This window comes from Scophthalmus maximus, chromosome 9, assembly GCF_022379125.1.
Source record: "Scophthalmus maximus strain ysfricsl-2021 chromosome 9, ASM2237912v1, whole genome shotgun sequence".
NCBI lineage: Eukaryota > Metazoa > Chordata > Actinopteri > Pleuronectiformes > Scophthalmidae > Scophthalmus > Scophthalmus maximus.
In genome coordinates, this window is record NC_061523.1 from 19,080,909 (window position 1) to 19,107,770 (window position 26,862).

At 41.6% G+C, this 26,862-nt stretch overlaps 1 protein-coding gene across 2 annotated transcripts in view; it reads right to left on the reverse strand.

Annotated features, from left to right (window-relative positions):
• The window catches only part of slit3 (slit homolog 3 (Drosophila)), a 217,608-nt gene that overhangs the window by 27,204 nt on the left and 163,542 nt on the right, over positions 1-26,862 (reverse strand). For both annotated transcript variants that reach the window (XM_035650188.2, XM_035650189.2), the window contains 16 exons: positions 26,115-26,186; positions 23,587-23,730; positions 23,098-23,261; positions 19,482-19,632; positions 17,256-17,330; positions 15,434-15,577; positions 14,122-14,265; positions 11,842-12,005; positions 8,698-8,830; positions 6,567-6,635; positions 6,356-6,427; positions 4,718-4,789; positions 2,102-2,173; positions 1,923-2,005; positions 1,754-1,834; positions 258-382 (listed from right to left, as the gene is read on the reverse strand). In XM_035650188.2, coding sequence (XP_035506081.2) covers positions 258-382; positions 1,754-1,834; positions 1,923-2,005; positions 2,102-2,173; positions 4,718-4,789; positions 6,356-6,427; positions 6,567-6,635; positions 8,698-8,830; positions 11,842-12,005; positions 14,122-14,265; positions 15,434-15,577; positions 17,256-17,330; positions 19,482-19,632; positions 23,098-23,261; positions 23,587-23,730; positions 26,115-26,186 — 1,765 coding nt within the window. The remainder of the gene's footprint in view (positions 1-257; positions 383-1,753; positions 1,835-1,922; positions 2,006-2,101; positions 2,174-4,717; positions 4,790-6,355; positions 6,428-6,566; positions 6,636-8,697; positions 8,831-11,841; positions 12,006-14,121; positions 14,266-15,433; positions 15,578-17,255; positions 17,331-19,481; positions 19,633-23,097; positions 23,262-23,586; positions 23,731-26,114; positions 26,187-26,862) is intronic.

Sequence of the window (26,862 nt, forward strand, 5' to 3'; positions counted from 1 at the left end):
TCCGATTGAGCCCATGTGAGAATACAGCAGGAAAACCTCGGGAAAAATTCACAGCGAACAGAATGTTCCGGAAAATGTCCTGCTGTTGTGAATGTGTCTGACTCAAAACGTCTCCGGCCTCATTCATCATACGTGAACGGCAAACTCCCGAAAATGTCCGGACGCAATTTTGTGGACATTTTCCAGAATTTTGTGTCTGTAAACAGCTTTTACAATTAAAAGCGTCTCCCTCTGCTCTCTTTTATCTAGTGTCTCACCTTGAATCCATATGGACAGGTGCAGTGGTAGGATCCAGTTGTTTCAGAGACACAGGTACCGTTGTTTTGACATGGTGCCGCCAGGCAGGGAGCGCATTTTGACATCAGGCTGATATCTACTGGACCTGAGGAAGATAACAAAAACAGAAGCCGATGACAGTCGGGAGAGAGTAAGGGGGGGGGGGGGATAAAGATAAAACAACAGAAAGGGAGGAAAGGAGTGTCAGAAGGAAAGACATTCATATTTACTCATGCTGTACGGAAGGGCACTGCTGCAGACTTCATTTAATGGACTGTGTGCCGAGAAAAGGCCACACAGGAAAAGAAAAGCACGAGCTTAGGAGAACAAGAAGAAGAGGTGATGACGCGAGGCACCTCGACACGAGTTTGTTCTCAGCACCTGGAAAACCTACTCCGACAATTCATCCAACATACACGCACAGGAAACTATGTCTGTGTGTCATGGTTTCATTGTACATGCAGGGCAACGGTTTTCAAGATGTATGTATTTCCGGTGTGTTTTCCCGTCTGGCCTGAGCCCGAGGGCAGGTTAAGTTAGAGGTTAACTGCTCCTGAAGTGTACGAGTGAAATGTTTTGTCACTCTTCCAATTCCATATCTAGAGGAACACAGACGGTCCTCCTTTGAAAAACAGTGTGATGGATTACTGATGAAACTGATCCAACACAACCGCACCTAAAATGTCAAGCAATAGTCCATGATACGCAAGACAAGAGTGGCTCACTCAAAATAATATGATTAGCTTTAAACCTTTCCATTCGCAATTTATTTAAAGTGCATTGTATATTCCAATAAACACGAGATTATACAATCCAATCAATGTAATTGTAAGAGGAGGAAAGACTACGGGTCTTGATAAAAACACCAGATGTGTAACTTCATCCACACTGCTGGAGCCAATCCCAGCATGCATTGGGTGAGAGGTCACCTGTCTACCACACAGCGAACTCACTAGGAGAAACAAACACACTCACACTCATTTCAAGACCAACTAGACTGTGATATATATATCATCGGCTAATGTTTTCAATACCACTGTTCTGCACTGCTCATGATCATGTACATATAAACGTGTAACAATCGTCCAGCAGGCAGCGTAACGACAAAACCCAGACCAGTGGAATGGAAGTAAATTGCACAGATGAGGAAGTTTGCAGTCGACCTAAAACACTACATGTTCAAAGAAATGAAACACTAATACTACAATCTAAACATGTGAATGTGACTTCTTAAAAAATGAAGATTTCTCTGGGAGGAAATAGACAGGATTGGTCAAGAAGAAAGAATCAGAACACAGAACAGAAATGACTGTCAGCAGAATTGATGATTGATCGTCATGATTTTCTATCCCTGTTTTTAAACATTGTCTTTGTGCTAAAGCACGTCAACACTGACATGTAATAGAATATACAGGATCAGGTGGTAGGGAGGAAACAAAAGTAGAACAAGGATCAAAATCAAGCGGAGACTATTTACCTTTACACTGAAATCTGTTGAGCGGTGTGGTGAGCAGCAGCCTGTCAGCCATGTCCGGAGGTCCAGTACAGCGAGCAATGCCTGTTCAAAAACAAAACTCGTCAATGTATGAAATGTATATAACAATAAAAGCAACATTTGGTTTGAAAGTTATTTTGAAGGTTATTACCAGGCTCTTTAAATCCAGCCTTGACCCACTGAGACAGCCAGCGCAGGTCACAGTTACAGTACAAGGGGTTTGCACCAAGAGCCCTGGACGCAAACAAATGCACAATTTACAGGAACGATCCACAAGGCCGGCATCCAAGACACTAACACTCACAAACAGACACATGGGGCTGTGCTTACAGGTGGGACAGAGCGGTGAGGTGGTTGAAAGCACCCTCTGGGATAGTTGAAAGGTCGTTACCATGGAGAGTCCTGTAGAGGAGGGAGGGAGGGAGAGAGAGAGAGAGAGAGAGAGAGCAAAACAAGAGTTTACGTGAGTATTAAACTAAACATTGACCTTGTTAAAAATTCAAGGGGTCGCTTTTTGACCCATTGCTAATTTAATTGTGTAATTAATTAATTTAATCACACTTTTTGCAGCAAGGAAAATTATGTGAAACAGGAGTTTGACCTTTAAAAAATAGCCCATGACGCAACTTGTTATTTCTGCTGCTTGTTCATCTACTTACACTCACACCATGGATAATGCTTCTGCTATCGCTTCTACTACTACTACTACTACTATTTAACAAGAGCTGCTCGTGTTATCTGTCTGTTAGATTAAACCCAAGAAGCTGCGTTTACGGCCTCCCCGTGAATGACAGTGCACAATTTACAAATCAAACAATGAGTATTTTCAACATCACATCCATTACATTAGAGTTCAATGAAACGGACAGCTGTGCTGCCTAATAGCCAACTTCCAGCAAACTAAAACAACCAGCCAAAGTCTGACTTGCAGCATGCTAAATTATTTAGAGTTATTTGTGGTTCCTCAGATGCAGACACACACACACACACACACACACACACACACACACACACACACACACACACACACACACACACACACCATCATCCCCTTTTATAATGGAAAATAAATAAATTATTTATGAAAGAATAACACAAAATAAACAGAAAGCTTATTTTCATTGTGGGGCAATAAAGTTTGTCCTGGTCTCTGAATGGAATATAAACTGTCTCATATGGTCCCGTAGCAGACTGTGGGGTGTGTGTGTGTGTGTGTGTGTTGAAAAAAAAACCAGGGACAAACTGCAGGCTGTGATGTGTATCAGTGTGATGATGTGTATTTTTGTTTTGTGCCTTTGGGTTTTCGTGCACATGTTTGTGTGCTTATTAGTGTGTTTGTGTGTCTAAAACTTTTGTTTCCAAGGGCTAAGGGACTGCAGTGTGTGTGCATGTGTGTCCTTTGTGTCTCACAACTTGAGTGTGCTGCCTGCTGGATATGAGTTCACATTCCATTAGAGCACAGGGGACAGCCCAGCTATCAAACCACCACGATTGGAAATGTGTGTGTGTGTGTGTGTGTGTGTGTGTGTGTGTGCATTTGTCAGTTAGTACCTGTGTGCGAAGCTTCTCATGTAACTGAACATGTGCACAAATTTGTACGTGTCTCTTTTCACAAGTTTGTGCTCATGTGTGTGTGCTTAATGTCTTAACGTGTTTGTGTGCATCTATGTATGGTGGTCTAACAGCCCCCGCACAAGACTGGCCCAGAGGGGGTTGTTGGTAATGAGGAAGTGACAGTGATGACTGCCTGGCAACCAGTTGCTATGCGGGGGCAGAGAAGGAGCAGTCCCTACGGCAACATCAACTAAAATGAAAGGAAGGAAGGAAGGAGGAGAGGATGAAAAAAAAAAAACGATCACTAAACTTCTGCAAGGTGGAGACCTTGTAAGAGATATAGTCAATATATAGAGAAAGGGCCAGAAACAAAGCTGACTTCTCTGAGGGTGAAACACTGACTTTTTCTTTCTAAACAGGCCGACGTAGTCAAAGCTCGGGAAGAAATGTGTACGGAGAGGAACACAAGGTGCAGGAATCAGATCTTTTGTCATTATTTCAAGTTTTCAGTAAAAAGTTCCTTCCACAGAGTTGACATATAACACTTGTAGTTAGCTTTATTCGTAATTTGACAAGAAAATCACCCGCAGCACAGCATGCAAGGTTTTACTGATGTAAACATCACTTTAAACATATTTTTCCTTTTCAATAGGGAAAATAATGAAAATGCTTTGAAAGGACGAGCTGGGGCTAGATCTTGTTAGGTCTTAAAATGGGAAAGAAAGGAAGTGTAGAAAAAAATTCTAATGAAATAGCAGCCAGCAGTCCTGGTAACCCATGATTTACATGTACTATGTATCACCGTCCAGAGTAAATTTTGTCAACGAGCATTTAATGCAGAAGTGTGTTTGTGTGCTCTAACTTGTGTGCATCTTCATGTTAGCGTGCCGTGTTTAGCTGCTTGTATGTGTGTGAGAGGACGGTCAGACGGCAATATTTACGTGTAATTTGTGCGTGTGTGTGCGCGCGCGTGTGCGTGGGTTTGTGAGACAGAGGGTGGACAACCAGATGGATGACTGAGGACACAGAGGCTGAAGGTCGATTCATCAAACACAACATTGGGCGGAGAGAGAGAGAGAGAGAAAAGGAGGAGAGGATGGATGGAGGATGGAGAGGGAGAGACGGAGTGAGGGGCGAGAGGGGGAGAGATGGACCGGAGCAAGCAGACAGAGAGGGAGAATTAAAGAGGAGATGAGAGATTGTCACTTTTATCTCTTTTACTAGCCTGAAAAAAAACCAATGATTGTGTGTCTGCTGCTCATTTGGTGTCTCAACATGGCCTGACACCAGGGGAATGATTACATTTTAATTTAAGTCAGTACTATAACAAGCAAATGGAAGTGTTGAATATTGAATCCACTGCGGCACTTGAAGATGAAGCTCGCTACTCACAGCAGGCGGAGTGACTTGAGCCCGTCGAAGGCATGGACCGGGATGCAGCGAATCTGGTTGTAACTCAGGATGCTGAAAGACAGAGGACATTGACAAGGTCACAAGACTTGGTTTGTAAGTCAGGATGTTGTTTTTCACAATGTTAGCTCTCCTGGCCATATTCATTTCAAACTCCTTCCTCATCTCATGTAGAGGGACTGAGCGGGTTAAAAGACAAAGCAGAAGGAAGACGTGAGAGGTGGCGTAGCATATTTGTTTTTTTTCAAACAAACTCAGTATAGAACCTAAAGCCAATGTATGTTAAACAATGGATAGTTAACAAAGGGGGCACATATTTCATAAGGTAGAAGAAAAAAAAACTGCCAGAGGCAAATCAGGTGTGTTTGAAATGTCAAACGCCCACAGCATAGTTATGTTTTCCTCTTTTAGAACTAATGAACCAAAACAAGTTTAGCAAAAACTTAAAAAAGGGATTCAAGTTCATGGACAGAGGTTTGATCCTGGTCAAATGAGATAAAGTTGGTCATTCAAGGGTGCTATCATTCTTTTAACATAATTAGCATGGAGCCTGATAATGATCGCTGTGTAAATAGCTGACTGTTTATGCCTGATATGTATCTTTCAGACAAAAGTAGCCTAGAACATTGCTTCTCAGCAGGGTTGGGCTTACGATGCTCCACATAATCATAACTACTGATTATCAAGACGCCTAAAAGCATCTCACAGGAAAGAGGGAAACAGACCAAATCTTTTAGACCTCAAACTCTAGGTCAACAACTGGCATAAATGTTAGACAAAGAATCCTTACAGCCAGAAAATCCACGGATTAACTGAAAGACTGGAAAATCAAATGTGGAAAGTGAAAGGTGAAACACTCTCCTCCACCTCTACTATGAGAACTCTTGGCGAGGTATACTAGAGCAAAGCATTTAACACAGAAAGTGGTCCAGTGATGCTATCTGGGGGCTAACAGTAGGAGTCTGTGGTTGCGCTGGGCAGCTCCCGGGCGTGAATCAGTGCAACTGTATGAAATATGAAACAAGGAGTTGCTGGAAAAGAGCAAATGTGCTCAGTCAAAATGTGCCCAGTCAACCTTCCCTGGACACAGACAATCCAGCAAGTTGATGTAAAAAACATGTAATACACTAGATAGTCTAAAGCAAAAAGGCAGAAACACACTTAAGAAAAGGAAATCCAATGTCAGATAGAATGATAAAGGCAAACAGATGTGGAATATTTCATCTATGCGGGGGAGGCAAAGCAGACTTTAATTTCTAGTGAGGGAGGAGGATTGTGTACACGAAAACAATATAGTACAGTACATGTGTACGAAAGAGAGAGAAGGAAGGAGATGATACGAGAGGAGCTTGACATGGGACAGACGAGAGGTTGTGGAGAGAGTAGATGAGTGAAGAGATATTTGGGGCAAAAGGAGGACAAAGGTGGAAAAGCTAGAAAGAGAAACGTTAGAAGAAGAGAAAAGAAAGAAGAGGGTTGACAGAGAAGATAAATCAAAGTTAAGAGATTGAAAAGCAGAGATTTGAAGAGGTTTTTAACCTGACACACTCACACACACACACCTCATATACGACATTGTCATACACAAGCATAGGTGTGTGCGTTACCGTAGTAACTTACAGTGTGGCTAGTTGAGTCATATTGTTGAAGGTGAATTGGGCCAGTGTGCTGATGCTGTTGTTGCTCAGGTCCCTGTGTGGATACAAACACTCAGTAAATGCAGAGACACATACAGTGCACATGTATACATGCATTAAAAAAAGGCCTTTAAACCATCTGCTCAAGGATTTGCTGTGCGTATTCTTTTCAAGGTCATGTGAGCAGTACGTACACCAGTGACAGCTGCTTCAGGGATGCCAGCTCCTTGGGCACAGATGTCAGCATATTACCCTCCAGGTAACTGCAAGGAAAGGTGCATAGTAAATGTAGGAGGTATAACACACACACACACACACACACGCGCGCGAATTTTAATATTTTGTTTTTTTTCATTAACTTATTATCAATCAAAGTGATGCGGGAGTACAACATGTTAATAAGTCATCTTTAGGTGTTACACATATCTTTCGGCCTTGGAGAGACATGTGCTTCCAGTGTTTATGCTAACTTAAACCGATTGTGAATTTAGTTCCATACTAAACCCACAAACGTGAGAGCGGCATCAATATTTTACTAAAAAGGGAAGAACTAATCCCAAAATGAAGAACTTGTCCTTCAACGGGGAAGCAAATATTATCATGATGTACTAAAAAATGATCATTTTAAAAGATTCAACATTAATTGTCATTCTGCTTCTCCCAGTTTTGTTTTTTCAGAGGTGACTGACAGGAAACACGAGTATAAAGAGAAATGAGAAAGAGGTGGATGCTTGTGTATCGCACCAGACAAGACCCCTTTTCCATGAAGTAATTGTTTCTTTTAATCGTTTTCACACTGGTGTCATCTACAGTTAGCTTTTTCACTGACGTACAGGTTGGATTCTTGCAATGATGCCACATTTTCTGCATACGTTTACGGCTGTGGTAAATTATCACCCCTGAATTCACCAGACAGTAAATCACAATGGTGACAGGATTACCAGTGATGGGCTTTAAATCTGCACAACTAAGCAGGAGGAGCATGGCACTAATATAACAGCGTTATCATGTCGCCTTTTTCACATACTGTATTCCAACTACTGCAAAAAATATCACTGTCTCACTCTTTTCTTTTTTTTAGTAAGTGAGAAGGAAGTACAGAAACATATATACACTAACGCACACACACAAGCACACATTTTATGATCCACTGTCTGTTCCTCACTCTCTCAGGTCATAAGTAGGTCATGTGGACAGCATGATGGAGAGTCTTCTTCAGTTTGATCAATACCTAATCACTGCTATTGACCCCACAGAGCAGGCCTATTTCATAGCTATAGGGCTTTCAGTGTGCTTGTGAGTAATAATTCACCTTTCCTACAGCAGATTTATTTTCTAAATTCCCAAATCTAAGTTGATTTTGCTTTACCCCCTTTTTTAATCCCACACCAGTTAAAAACAATTACTACCATTGTGGACATTTCTTTTATTGGTCTCTTTCTTTTACTATCTTGAAATTAGGGAGACAGACAAAACCATTTACAAGTGGCAATATACAGGCAACTCAAAAGCCAAATAAATCATTAATAACTGTTGTAGATAATAAAAAATTCAAGCATATTTTGTGTTTGTCTTGCTAGGGTACGGTCAATCTAAAAAAACAACAACATCACATTATCATATTATTGTACTAAGGAGAAGTCTGAAAAATCTTCACTGCAGTGGAAAAGCGTTTAAAAGTAAAAAGTGGACTGTGGCTACTTTAGATTCATCTTTGGCATTACAATAATTGAAATTTTTTAAATCAGCTAAAAAACATTTTCACGAAAACAAGCCAAGGACAGTTTTTTTGTATCTGCTCTCGACTGTTTGGAAATGTTCTACTGTTCTCTCTCTTTCTCTCTCTCTCTTTTTTGTTACATAATGCATATAAGACAATATATGACTGTGTTGTACTTATACTGTAAAAAATATTGCAATACCTGTGGTGACAAACACGTAAACACATGCAAGTACCTGCATTAACCCATTATGTTAAACTGGAAAAAAGAGAGAGGGTGTGTCACTAAATGACTTGTTAGTTCCTGAAGCAGCATAAGGGCAGACTGCTGCATCAATATTGCACTGCAGCAAAGTGTGACTGTGTGTGTGTGTGTGTGTGTGTGTGTGTGTGCGTGTGTGTTTATGTGTGCGTGGTTGTGACTTTGCATGTTATTGGAGAGTAAGCATTGACCAAAATCCCCAGTTTTGCTTGAGTGCATGAAGATGTTTGCTGGTACCTTCATCAGGGTTTTGTGTGTCTTTATATTTTAACAAGTAGATCCATTTATTTGTTTCTCTGTGTGTGTGTGCTCGCGCACGTGCATGCATGCATGCGTGACTCACAGCTCAGTTGTGTCCTTGGGAATGCCCTTGGGCAGAGAGTGCAGCCCTCTGTTGCTGCATCGCACCACGCTGTCTGAGCACGTGCAAACGTCAGGACAACCAGACGCAGGAAGACAACCATTATCCTCAGCACCTGGAGAGAGAGGGGAAAGAGAGAGCAACAGTGAGGGGGATATTAGAGAGAGACAAAAGGGAAGGAAGAGAGGGATAAGGGCAGAGACGGAGAAATTCAAAAATGGACAGAGATGACCAAAAACAGCAACACACATAGGAGAGAGGGGGGAGGAAGTAGAACAGACAAAAAGACAGGAACAGCTTAAGAGAGACAAGGGCAAAAGGAGATAGAGATACAAAGAAGGAAAAGAGCAAATGGATAGCTGAATAGATTAAAAGAGAAAAACTAAAGTTAATTCCACTCAAGGCCGGCCTCAACAATTTTTATGAGTAATTTATAATCCATATCAAATGAATAGAGGCTGTTAAAAATCAGCTGCACTTGTGTTTCAACATCTGGCTCAGGACCTGCAGGCAGGTCGCAGTAGGCTTAAATTAAAACCCCTCAGATGACTCTGGCTAAATGCTGAACAGATGTTGATAGGATGGCCCGTGATAACTTTGAAAACTTCTGTAAATACAGCAACAAAATATAAGTTGCAACATGAGTCATAAAGTTGAGTTATAAAACAGCTGCTCAGGCTTTGCAGGCTATAATCCACACAGGCACACAAACACATGGTACGAACAAAAAAAACCCTCTTAGTGATCTTAATCATTGTAACACTCAGAGATAAGACGGATCAGAGACTAGAACGTTGTTCTTGGCTTGAAACTGCTTCTATTATCTTGACTGACGGACAAACTCATACACCCACACAGCTTTGATCTAGCACCGCATTATGTAAATAGTCGAACTGTGGTTCCCAAATGTAAAACACGTTGAGTTAAAACCATGATGAGGGATAATGAAGCATGTACACTGAGCCAATAATAACACAAGTGGAATCCGAGTTGGTGTGTTCAGAGGAAAGCGATTACGATGGAGAAAAGCCACGTTTATGCTCATGTATGCTCATATTTCGCTACTTTTGCCTTTGGCCAATATGCCGCCTTATACAATACTTGCATGTGTGTGGGTGAGTATAGGTGTACAGTATGTGCATGCACAGGCTGAGTTTGGTGCACATTTTCTTGTTGAATAGCAATCTCCTTCTGTCCAATGGCCATTTTCTCATTCGCTTTGTAGTTTTCTAATTGTGCTCATGTCTAAATGTCGAGTAAAGGGGAGCTTCGGTGCCTGTGTGTAGAGGAGTGTGCACTCGAAGTGTATATGTCTGTGTCCTATCTAATGTGTGTAGCTCACAAGTCCACGGGGACGCTTAGCCGTGGGCTGACTCATTCTACAGTTGGCTAATTGAACTTACATCTAAATGTGCGCTAAATATCTCCTCACAAATTCAATTAACTTTACCTTTCCCTTGGCTGGCTCTGGACAACCTAACAGCCATTTTATGCAACTATAAATAGACTGGACATGGGGACCGTGGCTGTATGTCTGTGTTTCTGTGATTTTGTTCTGTTGAGAAAGTTTGAAATTTAAGAGTATGGACATCTGAGGATATGTTGCCCCTGTTTGGTATTCAGTTTGTGTTCCGCACAATATTGATATATTAATATACAGCAGTATATTGTCAAGAAAAACTGATTTGATGTTGGTGATAATTTAGACATTTTGATTTCCATTTTCAAACCATTATGTGAGCTCAACAATGAGATTAATATAAGAGTATAGGTTTGTCTGATAGTCCCTCAGTTCTTCGTGACATTATTTTATATTTATGACTCTCTGTATGTTATATTTTGTGTTTAAGATTAGGATTGGGATCATCATATATCATAAATTAAAGTTAGAGATCCAATGTTACCATGGTAATGCCCTCCTGAGTATACTAAGTCCTGTGTGTGTGTGTGTGTGTGTGGTTGAGTGTGCAAGATGTAAGAATGAATATCAAGATCTAATACAATCTTAGCATTTCCTTACTTGAGCCAAACCAGGTAACTACTTTCCGAACTCATTTTCAGTAAATGGTTGCAGCGCATCTACAGGAAATTAGAAAAGTGTAACGAATTCAAAGAAACTCAGGAGGGAGAGAGGCAAAGTGAGACGGGGAGAAAAAGAGATAAAGGATCCAAAAATGTTTCAAGTGTAAAGCCATAAAGAATGAAAAAGGGCAAAAAAAAGAAAGAAAGATGTAATAGACGGGAGAGCCAGACCACACTTTGCCTATGGCGTCAAATTTTGGTGGCCAAGCCGACGGCCTAAGTAGCTATAGACAGGCATCGTCGTGGTAACGGCAACGTCACTGTAGAAACCACAAGCTGATGTCATCTCAGGCTGCTGTTTGCCAGTGGTTACTGATTATTCTGTCCTCACAATACCCGGCAGAGCGTGTGTGTGTACGTGTATCTGCTGACTCAAGACATGGGATAATGGAAGTTTTTCTGCAATGGGTATGTCGACTTCAGTCCAGCACAAATCAAAAAACCTGAAGTATCCGAGGATGTTACAGGATTCCACTGTGATATCATAAAAGTCCCCCCGGAAAACAAATCCTTTTTTGGGGGATATTTGAGAGTAGAAAATTAGGGCCAGGCCGTAGGGCACTCATTGTAACTTACACAAGGAAAAACCCTTATGTAATAATGTAGATGTGACAGTTAAACGAGTTTTCTCTGTTGACCTTTTGTTCACCAACTGATGCTGCACTGCAGAAGGAATTTCCAGGAATTTCAGTTTTAAAGGATGGAGAATGTATTAAATTATTAGGATCCGTCAACATGATCCAAAGACATAGTTAATTTATCTATCAATCACTTGACTCATGCTCTTATCCATACAGGACACATGGCTGCTGACTGACATGTCATTTGTTTCAGGTTTCAGACTGTCACCTTTTGGGTTTCCTGACTCTCCAGTGCAATTTTAAATACGTAGGGGATTTACAGCCTGTGTAAAATAATCCCATACAGTCTCCAGTGTTGTCCATTCCTGGCTTATGTCTAAAGCCCTGTTTATTCAAAATTGCTTTTGTGGAACTAAAATACAAAATGTGCCTATTGTAAGGGCAGAGGTAATGAGAGACTCACCGTCACATGTAAAGTCAGGGGTAGCCACGTCCTGGATGGGGATCTCCTTCAGGAAGGCTGGTTTCTGACACCGAGGGTTTCCACTGACTACTCTGGTCTTCTTTAGCCACTGACCGAGCCAGGCCAAGTGACAATCACACACATACGGGTTGGACAGGAGGTTACTATGGAAATAAAAGAGGGAGAGCAACAGAGAGAGAGAGAGAGAGAGAGAGAGAGAGAGAGAGAGAATGAAATCATTGACACAGTGCAAAATAATAGGAATGGACACCAGTCTTTGTCTCCACAATTTAATGAATTCATCATGGCATAAACAAAATATTGATCTATAATCTGAGTGAGCAGAAACAAGATTTACAGCCAGGACCCATGATAAAACTGTGGCGTACAAAGCAGAGCATGAAAACTGTCGACAAAACGAATGGAGAGAGATGATTAACTACATATGTCAGGAGCCATTAAAAATGATCATGATGATGATCAGAATTATAAATATTTGTATGGTTCTGTGTGTGCAGGAAACCATTCGGTAAACTGTTGTTTGTTTGGTCAATCTCTAAAATACCAAATAAATTTAGATGGAAGACAAAGAGCGAAGAGGAAGAAAGAGAGAAATGCAACAAAAGAGATGCGAAGAGAAAAGGTTATCAGTGATTTTTATTCACTTTGTAACGACTGCGAGCTGGAGAATGAAAAGAAAAGGCGGCAGAGTGAGAGAAACTGTGAAAGAGGAAGAAAAAGAGAAAAGGTTATCCGTCCATTTAATTCATTTTTGATCAACACTTCTTCGCATTTTGTTGCTTTTATAAGACTGCTCATGTAATATTGATGATGAACCGAATTTGAACTGAATGCGGAGGGACAGTACGTAGCGCACACTAGAAAGGTGGCATCCAAGAGGCATCTCTCTTTGCTTGCACATCCAGGTGACAGTGAGACAAACATTCAACTAACAGTCAAAATAATGAATAGAAACATAAAACTTATTACAATTCTTATTATACTAGTATAATAGAAAGTGCCACCAAAATCGTGTCTAGAAATGTGCAACATTTGTGCTGAAGTAATGACACTGAATGTTGCCATTTGTGCAACAGTATTAATAGTGTGCTGTTATAGATAGGGACGAGTTATTTCCTCATTTCCTTGTAATGAACTGACCTCGCTGCGTGGCTACCAGACCTAAGCTAAATCCCTTCCTTCCTTTTCCGTGTGTTAATCTTTTAATTAAATGGGAAAACTCTAAAGGGAAACATTGCGCTAAGAGTGGAGACGGATATTAGAAATTGTAGGAGTAACAGAAAGAGAGAGAGAGAGAGAGAGAGAGAGAGAGAGAGAGAAAGGGAGTAAGAAAGAAGAACAGTAAGACAGAGGAAAGATAATGGAAATGGAGGAAGTGTTAAGAACAGAGTGTCTAGAAATAAATCCTTCATGCCAAACAACTGGAAGGTGTTGTATACAAAATCAAGTGTAACTATATGGCCCACCAAAAAACTAATGCTGAAAAGATGAATGGTGAAAAATGATGGAGATGAGGGAAATGTAATCTTTCCATTTGTGCAGTGATAATCACCAACAGCCCCACTGAGCTGTTTTCAAATTTATGTAACATGTTCTTCCATCCATCCTCTGCTGTCCCCATTTTCCCTTACTTGTCTCCCACCTTTCCTCCCAAAAGACTCGAGAATGAACTTGAATCGGAGGTGACAGGCACAAAGCAGGACAGGGAGCAAACACAGAAGACAGTACAAGTGCAAGAAGCACGGATGAAAGAAAGAGTGAGGACGCGAGGAGACATTTTTTTACTTGGTATGTCTCTGTTCACAGTGAGAAAATGATGTAAGACTCAACCTGTAATGTTTTATTGACATTATAAAATCTATTATTCAAAGCCCTCACATCTATGTGGTCAGAAAATGGAAAAAACTAAAACCACACACATATCCAGATGTCTCGCCTCCCTGCATCACGCTCTCTAATTCCTAACAGTAATGTTATGTGGCAGGTGAAAGGTTGTCATGACTCAACATCATGGCAGGTGTTTCTGTAGTTCTCTGCACAGACTATATAAAATAAAAATAAGAGTAGGTCCCCTTCAAACACACAACCACAGGAGAGAGACATTTTAATAAAGAAGCAGAGACAGTTTCTGGATTTGAGGGAAACAGAGTGGGACACACGTTGAGAGATAACGGGGATAATGGGATTGAAATAAACAAATCAAGAATGTGCAAAAATATGCAATATGAAGAGCAAGGAATGCAGACGACTGCGACTCACATGGTGGACAGGGAGTGTAGGGTGGAGAAGGCTCCTGGGGCGATGCTGGAGATCCTGTTGTCGTACAGCGACAGCAGACGCACTGAGCTCAGACCCGTGAACGTGCTGTTGTCAATGCAGCTGATCTGGTTGCTCCTCAGCATTCTGGAAACACAAAAAACATATATTTAGTAAATGAAGGCTCCTGTATTTTAATGCATACATTCATCATTACTAAATGTTAACGAAAAATGAATTCATTAAAGCTTGTAACATCAATGTGATGTACTGAGTCCCGATTATACTACAATTTTTCCTGAGGAACATTTTCTGACAGCCAGGCTTAGTGTATTAAAACAGCTGAATAGAAAACACAACAAGAGACAAAGAGGATGAAAGAACTTGGACAAAAAGTTAAAACAGAAAGCAGGAGTAAATTCAAACCAGTCCCCACGAGACAAACGCGACAGACTCTGTAATATGACATTAGATATTTGACATTCAGTCATGTGGGACCAGGCTAACTGAGTTAGTTAGCATTAGCAATCTCTGGGATGGGCTAACCTAGTTAGCACGGCTATTACTGGAGCAGGGAGCCTCTTAACATAATACAGAGACAGCCATGATGCCATTAGAGAGTCATTAGCCGGCATAGATATATACAGGATAGCATTAGCTCGTCATTACTGAGCATACACAGACAGATTAGCTCAGAACTTTGTGCACTATCCTGTATCTCCCAATTGGACGCTAGCCTATTTATGGTGGGTTTTTCTAAATTAGACAAACAACAATATGCTGTCATTAGCCTTGATTTCAGGGTTAGGGAGTGGCCATGCCTGCCCCTCTGTTTTGTAGTCCGGGGAAGAAACGAGGTAACGAGGTTCACCACAAGTCATAGTGCTAGTATTCAAGACAACAGAGACAACAGCAGGCGGCCATTTTGGTGGAAAAACAGAACTCAAATAGAACAGTAACTAGAACAACTTATATAGATATAATTGGAGAAGCAACAACATACTTTGTTGAAAATATATTCAAATAACATTCGTTAAAGGGCAACAAGGAAAAACCATGTATAGACAGGGGTATAGTCATTGTCTTGATTTTAGTTATATGGCCATGTGAATGAAAGTTTTTCACTTTTCACTTCACTGCTTCTGACATTCATCCACTTGTGCATCAGGGGCACTTTTTCCCATCCTATATATAGTTCTTTTTTGAAGGTTAAAATAAGCGTTTCCATATTTTAAGTTTCCATATTATTTCGGACATGCAGACGGCTATCAACCTGTACTTCTGTACACATTCATTCACACTATTGTAAACTTACAGAGTTTTCAGGCCAGTGAGGCCTTTGAACATGCGTCCCTGCAGTCCGGTTAACTTGTTTCCAGTCAAAAGCAGCTCCAGAACGCCACCAGCTCCATCGAACGTACCCTCACGAATGTCCTTCAGTTTGTTGTTGCTCAGGTTGCTGCAGGACAAACAAAGACATCAAAGATCTCGCTGTTTTCCATATTTAGTTTTTTTTTCTGCGTGCCTTTGTACATGTAGGAGAGTCTATGAACTTCAATATTATTGATTGTGTTTGTGTTTTTTTTCAAATTTATCGTTATTCTTGATGAAATTAATGGTTTCTGTCAATTATCAATCCTCAGAGAGGCCTTCTTTGTCATAAGGGTTTGAATCATTGCCATTTTTTAAAAATATATACATATTGGCCGATAGATCATTATCAGAAATGTTTTACTCCTTAATATCTGTATCTGCATCAGCCCCGAAAAATCCATATCGGTCGGGCTCTAAACATAACCACGCATGCAAACACACTCTTACACAATATTCCCACTTTAACTGCAGTAATCAGTCACATCCCTTCAACTGATAAGTAATAACTCTTCTCCCTTTCATGGTAATGTCCTCGTCTTGTACAAGATATAGTGATAACAGTCATTACTATAACTCTCAAAGCAAACACCGACCACGCACACACACACAAACACACACACACACACACAAACGTAAGTAAATGAGTGTTCACAGACAACTGAAAATGATTACTATCTCTCTTCCTTGCACGATGGGTGAAATGAAAATGAAAAGAGAGCATTTGGCCACAGAGACAATGAGTTGGGATGATAGATATCACTTCTACTGTAGCTTTCATTCATGCCAAGTTTTGTGCTTTCTCTTATCAGCCTGGGAGGAGAGGAGAGGTAGAAGGAGAAAATAACAAATAAACCAACAAATAAATAAATAATATAATGCTTGCAGACAAACGCAGAGTGAAAAGAAAAGTAGCAGAGGGTGTGGAAGGATAAGAGAGAGGTGAGGAAAGGAGAGAAGGTGAATAAGGGAGGAAAGGAATATAGGAAAGGAAAATGGAAATGAGCGCCAGCCAATCTATATCGTCAGTGACACTGCGAGATGGTTAGCAATTTCCTCTCCAATAAATCAACTGCTGGTCTCTGGTCTGTCTTTCTCTATCTCACTCTGGCACACACACACACGCTGGCATGCACACGCTCACACAGTAGGATAAGAACTGACTGTAAATCTGAACCGAAGGCCGATCTTCTATTTCCATTCAATATTCGCCTCCTCCACACCTCAGACCCACCTCTCTCTCCCTCTCCCTCCCTCCTGCGTCTACAGTCACTCCTCTTCCACTACAATGTGCATATGTCTCTCTCATTTTCCTCTCTGTCCTCTTTGCATGCATGTCCTTATCATCTCCTTTTCCCTCATTCCTTCCACTTCATTCTTCCCACTGCCCTCCCTCTATCACCTTTCCTCTCCTCCTTTTCTCTTCCTCTTCACTTCCAACTGTTCTGTCTTGGATTCCTTATCACTGTCCAACAACCTTATCCCATTTGTTCTCATCAATCTGTGCTCATTTCAGTCGTCTTCTAATTTCAAGGCTTCCCTCCTCTATATGCAAAATATAAAACATAAATTAAAAGAGACAAGGCAATGTGTGTCCAAAACAGTCCAAACTGATCCTTCTGTAACAAACAATATACCTATTTCCTATGTCACCACCATGTACGGGCCCCTTTACCTCATTTTCTGGGGAGAAATACATGCATAATTTAAGGGATAGTGTGTGTGTGTGTGTGTGTGTGTGTGTGAAGATGAAGATGTATACGTACATCTTCTTCAAGTTAGGCAGCTTCTTAAACGCCCCTGCAGTCTCCAGGACGGCAATCTCATTGTCGTTTAACCGCCTACAGAGAGAAAGATAGAGGGAGGAGGTTAGACATTTATTCTTTCATGAACCCAACTGCTTAGGGTGAACGCACACTGATGAACGCGCACGCACACACCCGCAAAAACAAGATAGCGAGAGGCTGCAAGTCAGGGAGGAATGACCGCGTGAAGGTTAAGAGGCCCTTTAGTGCCTGTGAAGTGAAGAGAAGAGAAGGGGAGAGAAAAGAAGAGAAGAGAAGAGAAGAGAAGAGAAGAGAAATCTTTTCTATGTGGTCATCAATACCCACACTGCCCTAAGCCAGGAAAAAACAGTTTGAGAGATAGAAGGCTAGACATCTGCTTTATTGAGGTAATTTGTACTAAAATGGTGTTGCTAAAAGGATGCTCTTTGTGTGTGCGCGTGCTTGTGTGTGTGAGTGAGAGGAATTGAGGAGAGGAAGTTTAAGTTCGGCTGGAGGGGATACTTTCTAATGAGATACTGGGGAACTGGGATGGATCAACCTGGATAAAGCCAAACTAAAATAACACATTGCAAAGTCCGGAGTAGACCGCGGATGGCAGGGAAATGATATTGCCTTTTCTGCTTTGCTGCCGATTGCATATTTTAAACGTAGATAGTGTCGATTAAACCTTTTTAATCTCTTTACCTTGTGATCTAGAACGCTCAACATCGACTCAACAGAGCTTTTTATTGAGTGCAAATATCACTCTTAGGCCTGATTCCTTCATGTTTATTGAACACTTTCAAGGCTCGTGTCAAGGATTTTTATGGCTAGTGGGAAGAATCATGAGAGAAAAACAGAAAGATAGACAGAAGATAAAAAATATATATATAAACCTTCAGCTTAGCCGTAACCTCCCCTGATTTCCCCTGATAAGTTAGGTTACAGGGCATGACTGGCAGCACAGTGTGTGTGTGTGTGTGTGTGGGGGGGGGGGGTGCAATTCAAATAACCCTGTGGTTGTGTTCTTGTGGAAAAGGCAAGAGAAACAGAAAGAGAGAGGGTGCTGGAAATGAAAGAAACGTTGTGCCCTCTAACCAACCATAAAGGACAAAGTTTATATTTTTGAGGCACCCTCGGAATGAAAAGAGAGAAAAGGAGGGACAATTGGAAGATTCAAACGTTCACAGAGAGAAACAGAACCAAAGAGACAGCGAAACAGAAGAATTGGGGCCTAATTGCCTGTGTAATACTGACATTATTAGGGGCACCCATGGTTGAGCTCACCATTATACAACTAACCTCCATAATTAATATTCTGGCAACCATCCCGCATCTGCTGCAATGGTCTCGTATTCTGCAGCGATGCTCTCCATTAGTACCGCAGTGATGGCATTGGCAGAAGCTCTCCATCCTTCACCTGCATTCTAAAGCTGCTTGCAATTCAGAATTATTAGGCAAAACTTTGCCTCTGGCTAGATTCCTATTTCCTGTGTGGAAATATTAGCTTATTGAATATTCTATCAAGGGCCAGGTGCTGAAAGCAAAATGGGGCTCGCTGAACACGCGTCGTAGCTTTGAACCAGAGAACCACTTTTTGGTCTCAGTTGCTGTGTGTTTTATAACTCATGAGCGATTTCTAAGTCTTTGACCGTGGCCGTGATTCTAACAGGTTCTGAACGCGAACATACTTTTTAACCTTCCCCACATTCAGATTTGTTACTCCCTCTACATTTTCAGCAGTAAAACGTATGCTCCGCGGGACTACTCTGTATTCTAGTGTGAGACCCCTTCGCCAGACATCATGATGGCTCCTTTGGGACTCAGAGGGAGATGGAAAAGGCTGTTGAGAGGCATTTTGGTCGGGGAGCAAAAAATGAAGACTGACGTTCATGATAGTGCACGGAGACAGGCAAGCAGAACGAGAAAGGGACAGAGGCATATAGGCACGCTTCAGGTGGATATGTGCGTGTTTGTGTATGTCTGCATGTGATGTCCTGTATGTAAACCACATGTTGGTGTTTTTCTGTGTGCATGTGGCTGAGAAAGTGAAAACTTCGTGACAGGTTTCAAGAGGTGTGGTGGTTTACAGTTTCAGGTTGGAGCAGTGTAACACATGGCTTACAATCTCTTAAATCTCTTGTCATACACTGAATGTGTGTGTGCGTGTGTGTGTGTATGTACGGAAAAGGGAGAAAAAACAAAGGGAAACTCGAGCCAACTCACAGGTCTGTAGTGTGCTCGGGGATGTGCGGAGGTACGCGGACCAGTTTGAGATTGGAGCAGTCAACTACGGTGCCTTCACATCGACATTTCTCCGGACACACCAGGTCCTGGAAACAATCACCGCTTAGGCGGCTGCGATAGTCTTCTTGACCTGCAAAGGAGAGCGGGACGGGAGGAAACCGAAAGAGAGGCAGTCCAAGTGATTCGGAGAATCAGAGGAGGGGGGGATAGACAGAATGGTGGACAGCGGGTAGAAAGGGAGGAAAAGAAGGAAATCCAGGTAAATGAAGGCAACAGAGGAGTAGTAGAAAGAAGGCAAAAGAGATAAAGTGATGGAGGGGAAGAAGAAAGACAAACGTTTTGAATGTTAGACTTACAATACCTTACAAGGAAGGACAAAAAATGATTCCTATCAATATCCCAGACTGTTTCTCGTTGAAGATAAATCATTGGGGAAATTTTACTTTCAGCTGTCAAAGGTTGTTAAACATTAAGCCAACTAATAGTTGCAAGACATGAAGGATTATTTTAATAGAACTTCAATTTATGACAGTGGCTGCCGCAGTATTGCACTGTACGTGGTAGTCATGGAGCTGATGCCGAGAGGGGTAATTCTGCATGGCTACAACTGTAAATCAACTTAAAACACAGAGATCCAGGTGGTTTTATTGAATCATCTCGTAGATAAATGTGGTTTAACCCCGGATGTTTTGGTTTAACACAGTGAGCCAGAGACCACTTCTGTTGTATAGATATAATGTGAGCAGATATTATTTATGGCCACCAGCGCATGTGGAGGAGACCTGGTTTACATCATGCAGCACATGTATTTGTGCACCGCGTACGCTCTTTTGTACTTCTCACGGTTATCATTGCCTCTTTCTCTTCCTCTCTGTCCCTTGTCGGCTTTGTTGTCTGTTTGCACTCTGTCAATTTCACATTTTCTGTATTTCACCAGTCTTTCCTCACAGTGGTACAGACTATACTTGTTCTTCCATTCTCTACACTCTCCTGGCGCACACCCTTGATGGCAACTGAGACTACTAAGACCACCTAGTGAGATTTGTCAGTGAACAGCCTTGGTTTGAACTCTGTAAATGATCACTGCTCGTCAAATGATGTCTCATCTTTTATGAGATGTGGCTGGCTCCCTTCAGTGGCAGGGTATCTTGGAATAATGTCTCTGGGCTGCCGCAAACCTTGTTGGTTGGCAAGTTGACAGAAAGGGAAGACCCAGGGAGAGAATAAAAAACAAAGAAAGGAGGGACAGCAATAAAGCCAGGAGAGCGTTTGGTTTTTACAATTTTAACAGTAATGGATTGAGGACTTAAAAAAAAAAGAAAAGTTAATCTGTGTTCCTCAATTGGAGCAGAAAAGGGTTAAGGGGTGGGGGGAAGGAATCAGCCATGCTAACCACTGAAGCACCGGAAGATTTCAAAGTAGAGAGAGGTGTACCAAGCATTTCTCTTGATGAGGTTTACAACCTACGAAGCAAATAACACTGGGAAAAGCTGGAAATAATATGTGTAGAGTTTAAATGTATGCTGACAGTTGAGCAGTCACGTTGAAAAGATCTTTTCGTGTCACTAAAAGGCATCCTGTGGAGTTTTTGACCTTAGTGCTATGGAGCCAGGTTTTTACATGTGGGTCACTTGTTTTTGTATAGTGTGCGCGCGTAACGACACACGTACACAAGTCCGGCCACATGGGGGATGAAATACACGGCCCTCTTGCTGGTATCACATCTATTCCACCATTAAATGATGGTGCAATGAAATTATGTAATCCACCAACCTAAGGCAAGCTAGTGAACAATGGATGAAAACTAATTTTGGACTTGCAAATGTTTTGTGAGGATGGAAATGCATTCAACACATTTGATTGACTAGCCCCAAGAATACACACACAGAGTTTCGGTTTTGACAGGAAAACTCCACAGAGCACCTCTAAATTGCCCAACAGTACAACACCAGTCAAGTAGTATTCCACACTGGTTGACATAGTATTCTGACGTCTGATTATCTGTCTATCGGTTATCTACTTCAACCACAGTTATCGTCCTTCACATGTATAAAACAGAAGTTGCGTGTTTAGCCCCCAATTTTGCTCCGCGGCGTGTGATTGGCGGGGGGAGGCAGGTGGGTGTGTGCCCGGCGGTCCCTGGCGCTTGACGGAACCATGTGATGCCACAATAGGCGGGGCCACATGGTTAGATCAAGCACAAGAGACAGCTGCACGAACCAATCAGAATGCAGGTCCACACAGGAGGAAGGCGGGGCAACAGAGAGCCGCACCAGTCAGTCAGGGTGTCAGGGTCCATACGGGAGAGCAGAGGCAACAGACAGCTGCAGATCCACACAGGAAGGGAGGCGGAACCAGAGAACTGTCCACCAGTAGCAAACATGTCCACACAGCTCCAGAGAGGAAGAGGAGATGCAGGGAGAGGCATGGGGCTGCAGAGAGGAGGGGCTGAAGCAAAGAGGACTGCCAGAACCAGCTTAAGGAGCATTCAGAATCACGATTAGCTCCATGGGCAGAGCACCAACTGAGACCCTCCATGCTAGAAATGTAGCACATGTGCTCTTGATACTATCAAGGATTTTGGATAAAAGCCTTTACCATTTAATAGTTTGGGTTATGCTTTTAATGTTGTGACCAGTCTGGGTTGTGGCGCACCATTTTAGAAAACAGGGGGGGGCGGAAACATCACCAAATTGGCCTTACAGGTGAAACTAAGACGACTGGGATGGCAACAATTGCTTTCGAGCTCGAAACCTTTGCGTACTGTTTCTTACATCCTTATCGGACTGCTGTTATGTTTTTATTTAGGTTTCACATTCCTAATGAAACAAAACATCTGGAACACAAATGAAGTGTATACCTCTACAGCCCACTCCGTTGCTCACTGTAAAACAAACACAGGGCATCCTTACATCCAACTGCAAGAAAGCAGCTGTTACCGAAGAAAACCATTTCTGATAATTACATTACATGATCATATTTCTTAGCACATTTTGAATAAGATAAAAGTGATTGTTGGAAGTAATGCAGTTAACATAGTCACTCACTATGCTGTTTTGTGAAACAACAATTTGCTTTGTCACCACTGTTCTAACAGAATTCAAATTTTAAAAACGTCTGCAAGGGGATTTAAACATTTTTTTTTTCCATTGAGCCAGAGAAAAAATGGCCTAACATTTAAAACAGGGACAACAAAGGGAAGAGCCACTGCACCAAAAACACAAACATAATTTCACACAAGTGGGCGATCACATCTATGGCCGGTCCCTGCTGAGTTAGTTACTGTGCTGCTTCAATATACCGAATTGGTCTGTGTTGTAATTAGTGAGGCCCATGACTCATATCAAAGGAAATTACAGGAATAAAATACTTCCACAGGGAGGGAGACTGAATGTGAATGCGTGTGTGTGTTTTAGTAAATGCTTCTGTTTACACGTGTTTGTAATGTTCGACCCGATAAGTGTGACTCTTTGTCAACCTTCACATATGACTCAATGGATGCTGGCCCGTGTTCGTATGTGTGCATTTAAGTGTGTGTGTGTGTGTGTGTGTGTGTGTGTGTGTGTGTGTTTGTGTGTGTGAACTCATGCCTTACCTGTGCACCTGAACTTCTTGCCTTTGACCTGGCTGATTCGTTTGTTCGCCAGCCTCCTGGGGTGGCTGCAGCGAGCTCCGCTGGTCTCGATGGGATTGTCAAACAGGTAGTCAGCCAGCCACTTCAGGTGACAGTCACACATAAAGGGATTCTGAGCCAGATGACTGAGAGAGGGGGAGGAGAGAGCAGAGGGAGGGAAGATGGGTTCGTCATGGGAACAGGAAAAAGAGAGAGTCGAAGAGGAGTCATCTCAGATCTCAAAAGTTTCCGTTATACTAAAATGCAACCCTCTGCAACTCTTCTCACTGCTGACTGATATGGAATATTCCTGATTCATCCAATATCCCACATTTGTTGCTCCTTTTTCCTCGATCATCATGACAATGGCCGTGTACGTCTAAATGCGCGGACCCCTTTGCACTCTCATTGAACAAAATCAATAAAAAATGCATGCTTCTCAGATTGTGTGCCTCTACTGTAGGTACTTACAGAGTCTTGATTGAGCGCAGGGGGGCAAACAGCCCTTTGCTGATAGTTTGCAGCTTGTTGTCGTACAGTGAAAGCAGGTTGAGGTTCTGTAGGTCTTGGAAGGTGTTGACTCTCAAACAGTTAATTTTGTTGGCGTTCAGAAGCCTGAAACACAAGGAAGAGCCGGTCAGCATTTGCTTTTTTTAATCTGTATTTGCAGTAATTACTTAGCTTGGTTATCGCTGTGCACTTCACAAACAAAGGATAAACACATTTGCAAATGATGAGATAACCTATCTTTCTCAGATGCATGTCTACTACAATGTATTTCCTTTGTTTCATTGTCCCTCACTATTGCCCACAGTTGTGATTATATTGTTTTCCGGGCAATGACCCATAAATCTGAAAATTGTGGATTTATAGATTTTCGCTTTCTCTCCTGGAGCAGTAGGGGAATATCTAGTGTTGGGTGGGTAGTGTGATACCTTGTATTTAATGGGAGAGACGGACGGAGAGGGAAACGGGGAGGAGGACACATGGAGAAGGTTTGGAGGAAATAATGGAGTGAGACAAAGAAGGGACAGGTGAAAATTTAATTTGTAGTGACACAGATAGACATTTAGGCGAAAGAGGCTGACAGTCAAAATGGAGGAGCGAGGGACAGGGAAATGAGAAATGTGATTGAGGGATGAGGTAAATGGCCATCTCAGTTTTTTCATACCTGCACCCACTAACAAATTATTACACACTGTCAGCTTTTTCGCCAGTACTTCTCATACTCAACACTTTCTCTGTATTTTCTTTCACTCTCTGTTTCTTCTACTGTTTTTTTCTTTCCTTGTTTTCTTTGTCTGACAGGTGACTAACTTGGTGCTTGGTACAGCAGCTCACCTTAATCATCTCTATTCCATCGCCATCCTAACGAGCACCTATACTGGCACAACGCAGCTATACTGTACGTGTACACACACACACACACACACACACACACACACACGCTGCTCTGCGACATATCCACGCCTCATTAGGCACCTCACAGGGGGAACTAATTACTTGAAACTGCACCAGTAAAACGAAGCAGCGCAGACAATACAAACAGCAGACCGGTTGCTGTATAGAGCAATAAACTCATCATTGTCATGGACGGTTGACATTCTGCTAGATTCACCAGCGAAAGCTGACATGTATAATTTATAATTACTATGCCATATAGAGAAATAACATCAGCTGGAAATCCAAATATCAAATGGATCACATTTTTGGAGATAGGAGATCCAGATGGTGAAATACTGTCTTTTTAGGACTGGCCAATGATGTGGCAGGACAGTACTATCAACCGGTCATTTAGTACTTTATTCATTCATTGATTACTGGTTTATGAGTCAACCATCATGACAGGGTCTGAGGGTATTGCTTTTCCTAGTAGGGGCTACAGAATGTTAATGATATTGTGGACATGGTGGAACAAATCTCATTTTGATTTTCTTTATTCTCATTTCCAATCTTTTCTGCATTCATCCTGCTTTCCATGTTTCCCTCTCCATCCATACATCCATCCATTCCCCCTCTCTCTCTGTCTGACCATGCGCCACGCATCCTAATGACCCACCTAAGCCTGTAAAAGGTGTTTGTGGGTTAGATTCACTCATCCTCATTTTCTTCGCTTCACTTCACTTTACGATGGAAAAGCCCAGAACATTAGCTGTTTCTGCAGTGGACTGCGGCATTTGCGAGGACAATATGCCACGCACAGTACCAGCATTGTCATTACAGGAGCCTGAATTTTTTTAGTGCATGCCGAACCCCAGCTGAAGTTTCAATCTGTGCCTGTGAGAAGTTATTCAGAGTCAATAGATTTCACCCATGTAGACAGTAAATATAAGAAGAACTATTGGAGTATAGTAACTATTTTACTACAGTACACCAGTTTGGTGCATGTGCTTTTAAGAATAACACACAGCACCCAGAAACGATAAAGATTAGATGAAGGGTTAATGCATGAAGAAGGGTTACTGTATTACTATACTGTAGTGATTATTAGTAAGTATTGGTCCAGTGATTGTGGATGAAATGCCTGGTGTTCTCTTCCTCATGAAATTACCACCATATATTGAAGCAGGATCTATAACGTTGGCCTGAGCTGTGATTATGGTCCAGGGGTAATTTGCTGTAGATGTGACTTGCTGGTGTCAAATCATCTTAATTAGGGAAAGTCAAGTATAAGGCTTAACATAAATTCAGCCACGTTGGCTTATTATGCTGCCTCCATCTGACACAATACTGCCAAATTAGGAGACAGCGTAACGCATAGAGACACCATAATTCTTCAAAAATGATACCAATTAATGTCTGTCATGAATCATTGAGCTCTCAAACACAGAAACGTACAGAAAACTATACTGGTACAAATCCACAATACTTCTGTGCTTCACGGATTCCGTTTGCTTCAGTGTGTTCTTTGAATAATGTATTTCATTATTTTCAGTACGGACGACACACACATACACACAGGTATACACTTCATAACAGACCACACAGACAGTACTCACAGCAGCTGCAGGGAAACCAGTCCATCAAACAATCCCTTGGGCAACTCTGTGATCTTGTTGCCATACAGCACCCTGCACAAGACAGTCGAGACAACATCATGTAAGTTTCAGTGTTTACAGGGCTTTGCTTACACATTAAGACTTGGACAAGATGTAGGAAAAAATGTATTTATTCCTCATACAATCAGCCAATAGAGAGGGACACTGGTCTGCATTATCCAGTTCGAGCATCGAATGGTATGACATTTTTTCATCACTCTGGCAGTGTTTTATGATGCCATGGAGAGGATATAACTACAAACACTGATAAAAATGCCCAGTAAATTTGTTTTCATATTTATAACGTACCTATAAAGGATGGGTGAATATAATATTTCAAGGTTGAGTGGTGTAGCAATAATTGTAAAATGACTACTTGCCCTGTACATTTCCATTCAAATCACACAGACAACAAAACTAGATACCGTTAGTATGTTGGCAGCATGTAAAAACACTAGCTGTCATCAGCTCCTTTGTCATATTCCTGTATATATACAGATCCCCAGATAGAAAAGAAAGACTTTCAACGTATTGGATTGAGGTTAAAATGTCATCAAACTCACCCAGCTGAAAAAAACTAATTTGGTGACGAGAACTGGAGGAGTGTTACAGTCAGACTCAAATTTTCCAATGTCGGATTTAATTAAAAAAAAAAAATTATCTCATTTGATTACCATGCAATTCAATTGTTTATTTTATATTATGCTAC